Here is a 14,288-nt window from a genome sequence, read left to right as displayed (position 1 = left end):
TGAAGTGCCATCCACACGACACTCAAGCTGGGATAGGGTGACCTCTGCAATTTGTCTGCCCTTACCCAGACGCCACTGACTGTGATGCCACTACAGCCACGAAACCAACCCGATACCTCTAAATTAATATACCTTACACCTGCATTTTGAACATAAAAATTCTCCTGGATTAAAATTTCAAATTTTGAGTACCGGGTAAATGTTGACCAAGTTCTACCCTTTATGTTCAGTTCCTGTATATTGAAGCTTATGATAGCTTATTTAATATTAAGAAAAGAAAGACCTCAAGAAAATTATCGGTGAATTATTATCGGTGGAGCGCAAATGATGCGTCACTATTACAGATTTTCCTTCAAGAAGTTAAGTCTCTGTCTGTTCTATTTCACGATGATTCCTTCCTATCGTACGGCACCCACATATATTCTAAAGCAATAGGTCTCATCATGCCGTATTGATGGAAATTTGCAATGGTGAACGTTGTGTACTACCTTAAATTAAAAAAAATATTTAAGCTCTAGTTTCAACACGCTTCTCTTGCACGTATGGAAGCCGTATTGCCATAAGAACCAATTCGTAGCCCCATCGGGCCCATTATTAATATTATTATAGTACTCTAACGATTAAGGTAGGTTTCCATGTAGTACTAAAGAAGTGATCTGGGAGCCTCCCTTTCCTTCCAGCACTGCCTTCTTTAATTCACTGTAAGGCCTACTCCATTTCAATCTATCTAAAAATCCTATTCTTTTACTACCCCTCCCTCGTTTCCCTAATATTCTCCCCTCTAACACCGTTTTCAACATCCCCTCCTCGCTAAGTACTCCTTCCATACCTTCTGTCTCCTCGGTATCTCATCTAAATACCTCAAAACCACGACGAGGCAACATCACCCTGAGCCTTCTTGGCAATATGACACCGACAATCGAGGTAAAGGGAAAATGAAAAAAGCACGCGTTAAGTAAAACGTATATTTTCATTCTTTAAGATACAGCTGAGCCGCCTAAGGTTAGGGTTTCCGTTTGCAGGGAGCGTGCGTGGGCGGGGGCGATGCGGAACGCGGCCGCGAGATCCCAAGACGACGCCCGAGAGAGCCCTATTTCGAAGATTAAACAAGGCATTGGAACATCCATCAATTCAGTGCATCCGAGGGAAGGCAGACGGGAAGGGGGCGTAACCATGCGGAGACGATGAGGGGAGGGAAGGAGGCAGATGGCGCGTCTCCAGGGCGACGGAGGAATTCCAAGATGCGTGCGTGGAGGGGAAGACAGACAGGGGGCAGACCACGAAGGCACGGCGGCGGTAAGACGAGAAACACATAGGTACAAAATAATGAAGCGGGAACAGTGCTCTACGGATCACAGTTAATAATCTATAATAGCTACGAGCTATAGTTATAGCTATGTTATAGCTAAAGCTATTTACCATACACCTTTATTTTTATTAAGTGTGACTTTGATAGGAACAACACTCGACATGCCCTAATTTCATCGAAAATAACCAACCTTCCAAATTCACATTAAACTATTTTGTTCGCCGACAGTTGTAACTTTCTAATGACACGGAAAAAAATTACAACACTTTCATTATTTGTGTCAATTTTTTCCCCATTTATCCCTCCTTTCAAAAAACACTTCTCGTTTAAATGCGCATTCATATGAACAGGTCCAGTTAAAATATGTTGGAATATCTGCGTATGAAACAAATAACAACTTCAGAACTACAAATCGCTTCGTCGGATACTTTCAGCAGCCGGCCCAATAGCATACGTAACTCAACGCGGCAAATCTGGGCACGGTTTAAGCGCGACTGGAGTGGAGTTCCGTGGGCGAAGCAACCAGAGCGAAGATATCAGAGGGGTGGGAATGAGAGCGCTTGCATCTATCTTAATGAGCGGCTGGCTAGCTGCGGACAACACTCAGCTCTGTGTTCGAGAATCTTATCTTGAACACATCTTGGCTGGCCAAACAACTACGAAGTCGACTCACAAAACGAACAATGTAAGCGCGTGAATCGTGTTTTCGCGCTGTCTATGGATGCATCACGCGGTTCGCAATAAAACTTCCTCGACGCGCACTTGAATTATTGGATTCTTTCTTAGTTGAATTAAATAATTCCCCAAGGCCGTTTCTCTATTAGTGGGCATGGAAAGGGATTGGTTTAGACAAGGATTGGAGACAAAAGAGTCATTTAAATAGGAACGAAAGTTTATTTAAAATATTCCCTTGATTTGTTATTTTTATTTTAATCGCTCATTTGCCTTTAACCTACCCATTCCTTTTCTCTAAGTACTTATTTCCTTTCTTTCCCCACTAGAGTGTACGACCTTGGGGGAAATGTTTGATTGAACTGCTACAAGGCCGATGAACGTTCATTAAATGATTTGCCTTCGTTATCACTGTTATCGGTGTCGTTTTCCTCTTTTTTACCTCCGTATGCCTTCTCTCTTATCATTAATATTAAGAAATCCTTGCTGTGAGTATGTTGGACTCAAATCAGTTCGTATGTGATGCAAATAGTCCGTCGTTTACTTCATGGATGGACGAATTTCAAATTATTGCTGAAAATGAAGTTGATTTCTCCGTCTCCCGGGGCTTCAGTCCACATTGGAGACGATTTAACGCCTTTTAAATACTACTTGGAATGAAAAAAACAACGTGGATTTCGTAAAAAAATAACTCCGAAATAGAATTCAAGACGAAAAATTACAGCGAAGTTCAATTTTCAAAGCAGCATTTGCAGAGTTCGTTATTTTTTTTCTCGTAAAGGGAATAAATGCCGTCTAGATGGCGTAATTCTTTTATATATAAATACGCCCGTCGATCGCGTACTTGTTAATCCGTATAGTATCAAATTCAGTTTTTCGCGATTCTTTTCCCTGCTTAAGTGGCAGCTATTCAATCTCCATATGCTATTGAATGGCGAACGGCGAAACAGCGGGGGTGTGCGAGTATAAAGCGCGCGCTTGTGTCTTTGCGACGCGGTGGTGTGGCTGCAGATAAGATAAGGGGGATCACATCCTTATCTCCCTCTCATGTTCGAATGCACAGCATCGCAGCCTTGCCTCGCACAGTGTGTCACTGCTCTTTGCAACATGCGATGTCGACTCACCACTTGTTTGCATTTATATAACACGCAAATTGGAAGTGAATTTTAATGGTGAAAAAACAATCCCAAGACTACCACTCGCAAAAATCCTTCCTTGATTCGCCTTAAGTTTACACATGGAAAATAATTTGAAACTATATGGCCGTGCCTTTGGTAGTTAGGATTGAGCTTTGGTTAGCAAATGAAATAAGTCAGTCAGTCGGGCATCTGGTATTTTATGCATTAAATTTTATTTATATCTACAAAATGACATACAATAGGATTATTTTAGTGTAATTATGTGTTTATTTATCTGAATTGTCAACATCGAAAACTAAAAAAAAAGGATTTATAAGTTTAAAAGAATGAATTAAACATTAAAAACACGCTTTTTCCGAAAACATTATAAACTATACAAAAAAGTAAAAAACGTGTTTTTTTCACTCGGAGAATATAGCGTGGGCGCGGATATGGTTCATTAGAAATGAGTGTAGAAGATAATCCTGACTCATTTAGGGTTGGTGCTCAATTTTAACATCTAAACCTATAATCATCACCCAATCTATATGGTGCCATTGATGTATTACTTTAAATTTTCAGTACTTTTTATACTGTTTTGGGAAAAAGTATTTTCTTATCTATTTTTATTTTATTTTGTTTCCCATTGGTGAATTTATTGGTGAATCATGTAATCGATTAAACTATATCCGGTAAAGAATTAACAGCCAAAAACTTTATAATTTACCCATTTATTGATAAAATTCAAAACCACATTTCCATACGGTAATTTAATTAATTACTTAGAGCACAAAGGAAAACATTTTAATTGCCTCAGAATAGAATACTGTATTGTCATCTTAAGCATGCAAGTGCGCAAAATTTCAATCCTATCCGACAATGAAATGAATTCAAAATCAACTAAAACATTCCAACGAGGAAATAGATAACAAGACGAAGCAAGTCAAGAAAAAACGTGAAATAAAAAGAGAAATGCTTTATCCCTTGGGCTTGCTATCCCCTTTTTCCGTATGATGAAATCATCGCTGGTACTTTCTTTCAGCCAATCAGAACGCAGGGCTGTTATGAGCGATTGCAACGCCACGCATGACAATATGGTAATTTCCTTCATCAAAGAAAACGAAAGGCATTGATTGCGATTCGTTACCCACCATTAGTGTATTCATAATATAAAAATTATTTGGTTTTAGAAATACCGGTTTAGACGAATGGCAATGGTCAATTTTAACTGCATTTGAAAAAGGCCAGATTGGCACCCATGCGATTCCACTCCACGTGACGTAACAGGGACCCAGTTTCTATACGAGTAGATAGGAGTTTTACATCGTCTGAGATTACCAATGCATGCACGAGACAAAGAGCTCAGGAAAACATGTCTTAATAATCACCTATTAAAACTGCCTAAGGTCGGAAAGTTTTCTTCGTTTGATAGGGTAATAATAATCCTTATTTCAGTCAAGCGCTACCTGCTAGCAGCCTGCGTCGTATCAGCGATCAAAGCCTCGCCCCAAGGTCACCTCACAGGGTGACAGCTGGTACCAGAAATACGTCACACGGACTTTTCCCAGCATTCCTACTTAGCTGTCAGGTATTCGCGCGTTTGAAATTTTTCACTTTTCCTTTAATCGCGAAAAATAGATATCGTCATTCGAAAATCTAAGAGCGTGAAATGCGTACTCCATGAGTAATAATCTTTCGATTTAGGCAATAAAAACCCAACGATCAAATCGTTAGATACTTTACGGAACAATTAAAGGGCTTGATAAATTCTAGGCGACCTTCGTGCCCGCATTCGCTTTTTATTTGCTAACGACTGGTGTAATGACATCCCCCGCCAAGCGCCAAATGAGGAATAGTATGTAGATGTAGCACCTAAAAATAGCAAACAAAAGTCGCGTGAAGTGATTGTCAAATGAATGAGAGCAACGTGCGTAACAACATAACGGACGGCGCCTAACGTCCTTCAGAACGAGTCACTGGGATTGCCTCGAAGATAAGCGATCGCCCCACTTACCTACGCCGAAAACAAACAGTTGAAGACCGCAATGAGCGGTTGCGGTGGAGCGCGAGGAGCGTGCATGAAATGCTTTGTGAAGGGGCCTGCGTGCGCATCTGTGATTGAAAGAACACGCAGAGCTTTCGGATATTCACTCGCATAACCTTCACACCAAATCACAAATGGCGGGGATCGGAGCATACTGCGGGGAAAGTGACCAAGGCTGCGACACTATATATCAAGGAAAATGAGCAGAGGAGGCCCCAGAGCTCCTAATCGATATTTATGTTGTCCCCTTGAGCGCATTACAATCAGTTTTCACAAATACACGCACAGCGGCTATGAGTACAGAGTTATCGATGTATCCTCACCATTTGCAATATATTATTCACTATCTCGTGATGAATGGCTTTGAAATATTATTATAAATTTCAGAGATTATAAAACCATTAATATAAATTTCGGTCATCTCTCAACATATTTATCCGCGGAATTCGATTCGCTTCGTCCGTCAGCGACGCAAGTAGCGACTTCTGTAAACCCATTTACATTAAACGTGCGGCGGCTGACAGCACATTAAGAGGCCGGATGGAGTCCGATGCTACTTCATCATGGCTGTATGAAGTGATCAACTCCTTCGGACAGTATTCCGTGTAACAGTGGACTAATCAATCGCTTTTTCTAACAGAAAAATGCTTTGATAGTCGGATCGACCGAGTTAGTAACGAGGAAGTCCTAAGAAGAGAAGCCTCAAGAAAACCTTAACAAAAAGACGGAAAAACCTTATAGGCCACATCTTAAGACATGATGGCCTGATGAGGACAATCGTCGAGGGACAGGTGGAAGGCAAGAACGGAAAAGGAAGACCTCGAACAAAATATATGGGACAAGTAAAGAAGGATGTGAAAGCGAAGAAATACGTAGGTGTGAAAAGATTAGCTGATAGGAGAACTGAGTGGAGTACTGTGTCAAACCAATCCTAGGATTGTTGACCAGTGATGATGATGAGTCAGTTCTCAAAAATATTCTAATCGGATGTCTCCAAAATTCATCACGCCTACACTATCGACCGCAAAAAAAATACGGAAATCCACCAATATCATCTGTATCTAATGGAGAAGTTACGTTATTGCTGAATTAAAATAGACGCGCGCAGGAAGTATTAGCAGCAGAATTATGAAGCAGATTATTTTCAATGAAATTACCTCCGTAATTTCATTGAAAATAATCATCATCACCATCATAAGGAAACAATCCTAAGATTGGTTTGAAGCAGCTCTCCATTTCTCTCTCCTATCCGCTAGCCTTTTCATAGCGACGTATTTCTTCTCATTTACATCCTTCATAACCTGTCCTATGTAACTCATTCGGGGCCGTGAAAGTAATCATTCCTATGAATTTTAAGCCGATCGAAGGCGAGAAGAGAGGGCAAACTCACTCGTCAGGCGTATATTGTGCTCCTCCGTGGAATCCGTGTCTGTCTGGGACCGTGGACACGATGGAGACGTCGGTCTGCGAACCCCGGTCCCCGGCGCCGGAGGACGAGAGGCCGCCCCCGCTGCCCATGCCCCCCACCGCCCCCTCCTCCTTCCCCCCCTCCTCCTCCTCCTCGTCCCTGTACGAAGCCATCATCGGCTGACTCACGTCACATCCTGCAAGAGAAGATAAACAAATCATCATCAACAACAAAAAAGTGTAAATAGCTCAGAGAGTAATGTAAGCAAGGACCATTCCGGTTTCTTTCTTAATTATTCTGCGCCACCAAAATTAAATATACCATAATCCGAGATCACGTGATCCCTGACGGAGCTGATCGGCTGTCTCCGAAGATAGTTTGATACCATTCTGTTATTTTCGATCGAAAATTGAATCTCCCCAAAATTGAATGTTCATTACGAAGAAGAAGAATCAAGATTTTAAAACAACCTACTTATAGAGTGTATACCGTAAGTTGGCACAAAAACTGTATGAGACGGACATAGGCAGCTGGCGGGTCCGTCAGCCTGTCCCTTTCCTCCCCCCGACGGAGGCAACTACCACCTCTAATAGAATGATTCACTTTTTTTACTTTCCCATAATATCTCAATCTATCTAGCATATTTGTAAAGTAGGTACTAAAAAGGGCTAAGAAGAATGATATTGAACACTAAGTCATCCGATCATAAATAACGAAATGGCCGAAAGTTATTTTTTAGCCGTTATGCTGTATGTTTAATTTTAACTTTCGACCATTTCGTCATTTTTGATCGGAGCACTTAGCGTTTTGTATCATTCTTCTTAGCTTTTTAGTACTTTACAAATATGCTATATAGATTGAGATATTATGGGAAAGTAAAAAAGTTAATAATTCCATTGGAGGTGCTAGTTGCCTTCGTCGGGGGGAGGAAAGGGACAGGCGGACGGCCCCTCCAGCTACCTGTGTCTGTCGGTCCCATACAGTTCTTTTTGTCGGTCCTTTCCTCCCCTCCTTTGCTCGCGGCTCAGGTAGGTACTTCGCGGGCCCGTGCGCCAACTTACGGTATACACACTATAAAAGAGTATTCCATTTACTACCTTGTTCCATTCCCCATGACAACATTGAAGTTTGGTGTTACGATGCTTAACTCAGCTCTGGGTTACAACTAAAATATTTTCACCGCATACTTTAAATTATTTACCGACCAAGGGTTAAAGGATCAATAGAAGCTACGAAATGGACACGCAGTAGTGAAAGGAAAAACATAAGGCGAATGTGAGCGCGTGGTCTTCATTTATACGGATACTGAAGTCTTCAGACTTCTTTTCATCCTTGACGTATTAGTATAACGCCCTTGCGTTCGTCATTTGTTTTTATATATAGTTAATGTGTTTAAGATTTTCTCTGGTCTTCGAAACTTATCTCTCAAGGTGTCTTTATATGATAGTATTTCTTGAATAGCTTCGTTCTCTTTTTCCTCCAGTTCGTTAAAATACTTCTTACTTGTTAGCTATTTTTCGCACCACCTCTTTGCAGTTACTTGACTAAACGTATACACCGCTCCATTACCCAAACATTGTCTTATGGCGAATGTGAATACATACTAAGGGAATAAATAAAAGGTAAGGCGGAAATGTTGCCGTAAGAGGAAAACATGTCCACATACACCTGCGTAGGATTTCCGGAACGACTGATATTAAATAGTCGCCATTATTCTATAAAATGACGATCATAAGACGCACACTTCATCCGATGGGCCAATTATTTTTAAAAATAACAACTCCAACTTTTAAGTAAGTACGGAGAGTTTATTTAATAACGACTTCAAATGTGAAATAGTAAAAAATGGAGACGGGTGAATACGAGAGTCAGGAACCAAAATCCACATTACCAAAAATTAAACTGTTGAGCGGGTTTGGACGTGAAATGCCTGAAAAAACATTTCAACCGCTGTTCCATTCCATGACGTCCGAAAAGACCGACAGATACGAGAGCTAATATTCAACAGAGAAAAAAATAACATGCTAAGCTGGGATGACAAATTATTCCTCCAACTTGAGTAAATTGCGGGAAATGGCCCACTGCTGGTTAGCTCATGGCCGTAAAAAAATGAATTCACGAGCAAAATTGAGACAGAAAAGGCAACCGGGCTATGCTGTTCTCAAAACTGAAGGTAGGCAAAATAATGCGAATACGTTTTACAGAGGAGAAAATTTGCACCACTATGAATACATCACATCGTTCATAACTACCAAGAATAATGTAATGATATGATGTGAAATAATCGGCATGTGATGAACGTCCATTTCCAGCACAAAATGCTTCGTTGAGGCTTGGGAAAGGGGAGCAATGAGAGGACGAGGTGACGTCAGACTTAATTTTCACTCTCCCCTCCCCCCCCCTCCAATTGAAGCAATCAAAACGAGCGAGGCGCAGTCCCCGCGAATGAGCATGACGTCACGTCTAAGGTCAAGCGATTGCGTCATGAGAGAGGCCTCGCTCGCCGTCCGGCCGCGTTGCTCCCGCAACAGCACCGACAATAAAACTCATTCCGCCATGGCGACATACAGTCGTGTCGAGGCAACGCAAAGACGAGGCTCACAGAGCAACAACAATCACCACTCTCCTTCACCTGACAACGGGTTTATTATCAAAATTGAATTCAATTGAAATTGAGAATGGGAGGGGAACTCGTAACAAGGTAAATTATTTTTCATCACTTAACCACTTGCGCTGAAATGACGAGTCTAGCTCGTCATGAACTTCCGATGCCAATTCATGCAACGACGGGTGTAGTTCGTCATCGGATTTTCATAATTTTAGGGCAAAAATATCAATATTCTGAAAGTTTAACAATATTAATGAAGAACACGAAGAACTTATATTTCATGACATATGATGTATTGGAAGTGATCAAATGATATTATGCGAGTCGCGATAGCTGTGTTCTCGATGCACGTAACTAGATACTTCACCATAAAAAATTATAATCACTTTTTATTTCATTTTTCTACGTTGATAAAAAACCACAAAATATCATTTCAATGCCTACCATTCCTTTTAAAAAGAATCAAAAATAATAAATTGAGGAGAGGAGCACGATACTCAGAAAATAAATTTAAGTGGAAGGGGTTAATACGTTTAACAAGATTTTGCAATTCCGATTAATCGAACGCTTAACTAGCAGGAGTATACGTAGAGACAAAATGCGGCCACTTTGAACAATTCATTTTGACTATTCATTCGGTCTATTACTCCATCATTTGCTTCTCGTACCTCCCCACCATCCACAACCCACGATCACCAAACACAGGGACGCCCTGTCAGTTGCCGCCAATACACTTATTATACTTGCAACCATATACTAGTAAGCTTAAGTACGTTATCATCATCATCAATCCTCAAAAATGAACGGGTTTATATACCCGCGGATGGTCCAGCTGTCGGTGAGTATATATACCACCTCTTCAGCGGCGATGAATGTACGCAAGGTGCGTACGCGGGACAATAATGACAATACAAGTGTAAAGGGACCAGTGTAACCCTTCCAGTGTTAGTGAAGGAGAATTAGAAAGACAGGTTTCTAGTGAGCGCGTGCAAAAGCACTCTAAAATTAAGAAGACTAAACCTAGCCGGCATTGGAAGCCGGGAACGGCCATGATTGGCCCAAAACATGACAATACCAAAATAACAATTTTTTGATGATTTTTCACGATTTTTATTGCATTAGAATGCTTTTGTTCGTTATATAAGTTTTTTGTATTTATTTTACTATTTTTTTCATTTTTTTAGGCTTCTTTTGAACAATTTTATATGTATATATTTTTTTTTGTTGCCAATAAGTATTTTCTTTTCAAACCACAATAACATTGTTGTCAATAATAAATGAAAGCAAAGATATAGAATAGAATTCGGTACTTAAACGTTTTGGTAAATATACCTTTCCCGAAAGGAAACAATTTACATGGCTGCGAGGTATGATTTGAAGTGTGAGAGTACGACTTGTCGAGGAAGACCTAACAGGCCCGGCCCCAATGCTCTACGAATATTTTACTGAAGAGGAAGCAGCCACACATCGAACCACACATTCAAACGATATCACTCATCGCTACTTAGCCGATGCCAACACTGAACCCACTTCACCACGGAATATGTTTATGCATCAAATTGCAGACAGGAAAAAATGCCCAACACTTCCTTCTTCGTGATCACTATCAAATTAAATAGAAATAAAATTTCAAATGCAAAGGAATGAAAACAAATGCTCTCGCCGTGGTCAGCCAATTCAGATCCATCACGTGATCGGGGATTTTCCCATTTCCATCTTGGTATCATGCGCATCATCTGTCTCATTCATATTTACTCTGAGGAGCTAATGATCGCCATTTCTTTCCCATACTCTGACCTCAAGAGAAAATACAAATATGACGGTTACGCAGTAACCAATAGGCGAGGCCAACAATGTAACTCAAACTTCGGCATTGTTACAAGGGAAATGAAAACCGCTAGCGAAGTCAATACTTACACATACATTTATTATCAAAATTCTGATAATTTCTCGAGTACAAAATTAGTTTTTAGCGGAAAAAAAATAAAATGACAACAAACGCCATATTCGTAGTCAGCCAATCAGACCCATTAGGGATCACTTGATTTAGGCTCTCGGCATTTCATCCCAGGTCGCACGAGCAGCAAAGTGAAAACCGCTCTTGTTAATATTTACTCTGCAGGCGGATCATATGCCGCTCCACCCCCACCCCAAGCTAAATACATAACATGACATCATCAATCACACAAATTTCTACATCGAGTCAAGAAACGTTAGGCTGCAAATTGACCTCTATACTAAATTTAAAAAGTCGTCAATCATCCCCCTGAGGTTTGACGCAGCTCTCCACTCACAAGGGTTAATCTGGATTTCCGAATTTGAGCTAAACTTCGGATGACGTCACATGCTCATCATTATCGGAATACGGGCTTCGTTAGGAAATTCAATAAGAGACCGCCAACCGCGCACGAGTAACGGTCCACTTCCACGGCTCGCTTACACGATAACGGTTCATTAAACACCACTCATTGCTGTAGCCTCAAGTAATGAATGGCTAATTGAAGGATTCATTAGAAAATCAAATCGACTGCGATCATTTTCATTCGGATTCTTACTGAATAACTTCCCAGTCCTCCCAGGGGAGCCAAATACTACCTATATCTTCCTTGGCATCGCCTGCTCCGAGTAGCACGACCGATGCACATTGAGCCGATCCCACCAAGACGATGTCAAGAGGGCGCTAATTGAGGGCGCCGGGAGTGGATCATGGAATTGCGAGCCCCACGCTTCAGGAGGCGAGGCGCATTCAATTCGTCCACCCTCCAGCCACTGCCTCCGCCTCATCCCCATATACACAAGATCATCATTTTCAGGGATGCCAGCAACACACCAGCGCAACTTCCTATGCCCGCCGTTCAGTTTTGCTGGCAAGTTTTTGAGACTGCGGAATTTTAACGAACTACGATCGCCACTTGTAGTTCGCCCATGCTTTGTATGTTTTACGGTTAGTTTACAAGACTTACAGAGAGATGTCCGATGACACTTTAAAAGGAGGGGCGGAGAACCCTGCGCCAACATGGTTTGCAACCAATCGCTGTCCCCCAAATTCACCCCACACCCTTGCCTACAATCATCAGAGCGAATGTCTAATGGGAGGTCGTGGTATGCTGTTCCGGACAGCTTTAGGAAGTTCCATTCAGCGACGTTGGATGGCGCCACTAGCGTTTTTCCGTTAAGTGTGGGCTACTCGTAGTTTTTGCTTCTGACGTAAGATGGAGTTGTAAGCAAACATTTGAAGTTGTTGTAGCGACCAATGACGCCATTGCCATGCTTCATTTGTAAGCCATTGCAGCGTAACTACGAATAGCTAACAGAAATAGAAAATTTACTTGTGCGGAAGCTATTTTGTATTTCAACTTTGAAGACATTTCTTCCTGATTAAGTTCCCACAGAACTATGGGGAGGAGCAAATGTGACGTGAGAGGATGCCTCAGTCATGTGAAAGAGGTGCCGATTCACATGTTTCCGAGAACACGAGAAAGGTAAGAAAAATCATTAGTAACTTTTTATCTACAGACATCATACATGGAAATATATAATGCCCAGAACCACAGGTTTTTCATCGCTTTGATTTTCATTCTTTTCTACGTTATTTATGTTGTATTTTATTAGGGGGATATTGATGTTTATTCTCATTGTGAGTTTACTTTGCTCACGCTTGAAATATAACTGATATGAATGGAATAAGGAAATCATTTAATGTAGGCAACTTTTACATGTTATGTTGTGTGGTGCTTAAGGAAATCATTTAATGTAGGCAACTTTTATATGTGCTGTTGTGTGGTGCTTCGCTGCAAATGCCTCTCGTGATCTCATAATGAACAATACATCTATCTTTGAAAAGTACGACGATGATATGGATTTTACTCTAATCATGTCAGCATTTTCAGTGGGGAGTTTCTTAGTCCGCTTCATAAAGGCTCTGCGAAGCCGTGTCTAAATAATGATGAATTTAGGTTCGATTATTTGTCGCTGATTTTCTGCTGTTATTAACAGTGAAGTAAGCACTTTCTTAAGTAGTATATAGTATTATTCTATCGCGCCACTTGTCTTAATCAGAAAGTATAGATGTAGTAATACTTGCACAACATTTGCTTCTTTAAATCAATCCTAGAACTGGTTTTTGCATTGAAATTTTTGCATTTTATTGAGTTATTTCCTTTTAATACTTTTCTAAGTGAATGCTTACATTTTTCAGGGCTCTTGTGTGGTTGCAATTTTGTGGGAACCCTACCCTGGCAGAAATCCCTGTGGAGAAGCTCTGCATGAAGGCTTCAGTGTGCAGGAAGCACTTTGCTCCTGGGCAGTTCAAAACTGCAGCCTGCCTACGGCTTAATTTAAATGCAGTGCCATCCCTTCTCCCTCCTCCTTTAACTCCATTACACTTGCCTTCCACTTCTCATCTGCAATCTCCACTTTCTCCTACTCCTGTTGCTAATGATACTTTTGAGTCTTCTGTCTTTTCCTCTCCAGTTCCTAAATCTTCTCTGGACTCAGCAGAAACCTCTCTTCTTCCCAACCCTGGAACGTCCACTCCCCGACATCCAGTCACTGATTTCTCTGCTCTGTCTGACTCTCTTATTGTCTCTGACTCTCCCGAAATTCTACCTCAACAAACTTCTTTTCTCCTGAATTTTTCTGCTCTATCTTCTTCCCCAACTTTCACAGATGGTATCAATGGCCAAAATTCAATGGCCAAGTCCCTTTCGGGTGAAGGTGTTAGGAGGTCAATCCTGAGGGATATTGGAATTACAAGAGTGGGGCAGATGACGCCTAGGAAGAGGGTCATGTACAATCAGCTACTACATGATCGCCGCAAGATAAACAGGTGGAAGAATCTTGCCAAAAGATTCAGGTCGGACCTGCAAACTATGCAGTCCGAAGGCAAGTTGCTGCAGAATCTGGAGAAGACCTTATCTCCCACCGCTAAAACCTTCTTGGCGGCGATCCTAAGGGTTGGTGGAAAAAAACCCAAAGGAAGGAGGTGGACCGAGAAAGAGAAAGTAATAGCTCTTTCCATTTTTAAGCAGTCCCCTAAAACCTACACCGTTCTCCGCTCTCTTCTTCCTCTTCCTTCTAAAAGAACTCTTACTAAATTTCTGTCAAATTTCCTTTTTCTGCCTGGCATC

General features: G+C 41.2%; 2 protein-coding genes across 2 annotated transcripts in view; one reads left to right on the top strand and one right to left on the bottom strand.

Annotated features, from left to right (window-relative positions):
* The window catches only part of LOC124155273 (TBC1 domain family member 10A), a 121,827-nt gene extending 111,915 nt beyond the window's left edge, over nucleotides 1-9,912 (bottom strand). The window contains exons 1-2 of the mRNA XM_046528993.1: nucleotides 9,828-9,912; nucleotides 6,534-6,747 (exon numbers count right to left, since the gene is read on the bottom strand). Of these exons, the coding sequence (XP_046384949.1) occupies nucleotides 6,534-6,747; nucleotides 9,828-9,912 (299 nt within the window). The remainder of the gene's footprint in view (nucleotides 1-6,533; nucleotides 6,748-9,827) is intronic.
* A 2,335-nt stretch (nucleotides 9,913-12,247) lies between these two features.
* On the top strand, nucleotides 12,248-13,896 carry LOC124155272. The gene is made up of 3 exons (XM_046528992.1): nucleotides 12,248-12,641; nucleotides 13,358-13,830; nucleotides 13,883-13,896. Exons 1-3 carry the CDS (start codon nucleotides 12,556-12,558, stop codon nucleotides 13,894-13,896), a joined length of 573 nt encoding a protein of 190 aa, XP_046384948.1. The 5' UTR covers nucleotides 12,248-12,555.
* The last annotated feature ends 392 nt before the right edge of the window (nucleotides 13,897-14,288 follow it).

The sequence above is a fragment of the Ischnura elegans genome, chromosome 3 (assembly GCF_921293095.1).
Source record: "Ischnura elegans chromosome 3, ioIscEleg1.1, whole genome shotgun sequence".
Taxonomy (NCBI): Eukaryota; Metazoa; Arthropoda; class Insecta; order Odonata; family Coenagrionidae; genus Ischnura; species Ischnura elegans.
The sequence above is the reverse complement of the archived record's forward strand: the minus strand, read 5'-3'. Positions and strand labels throughout refer to the sequence as shown.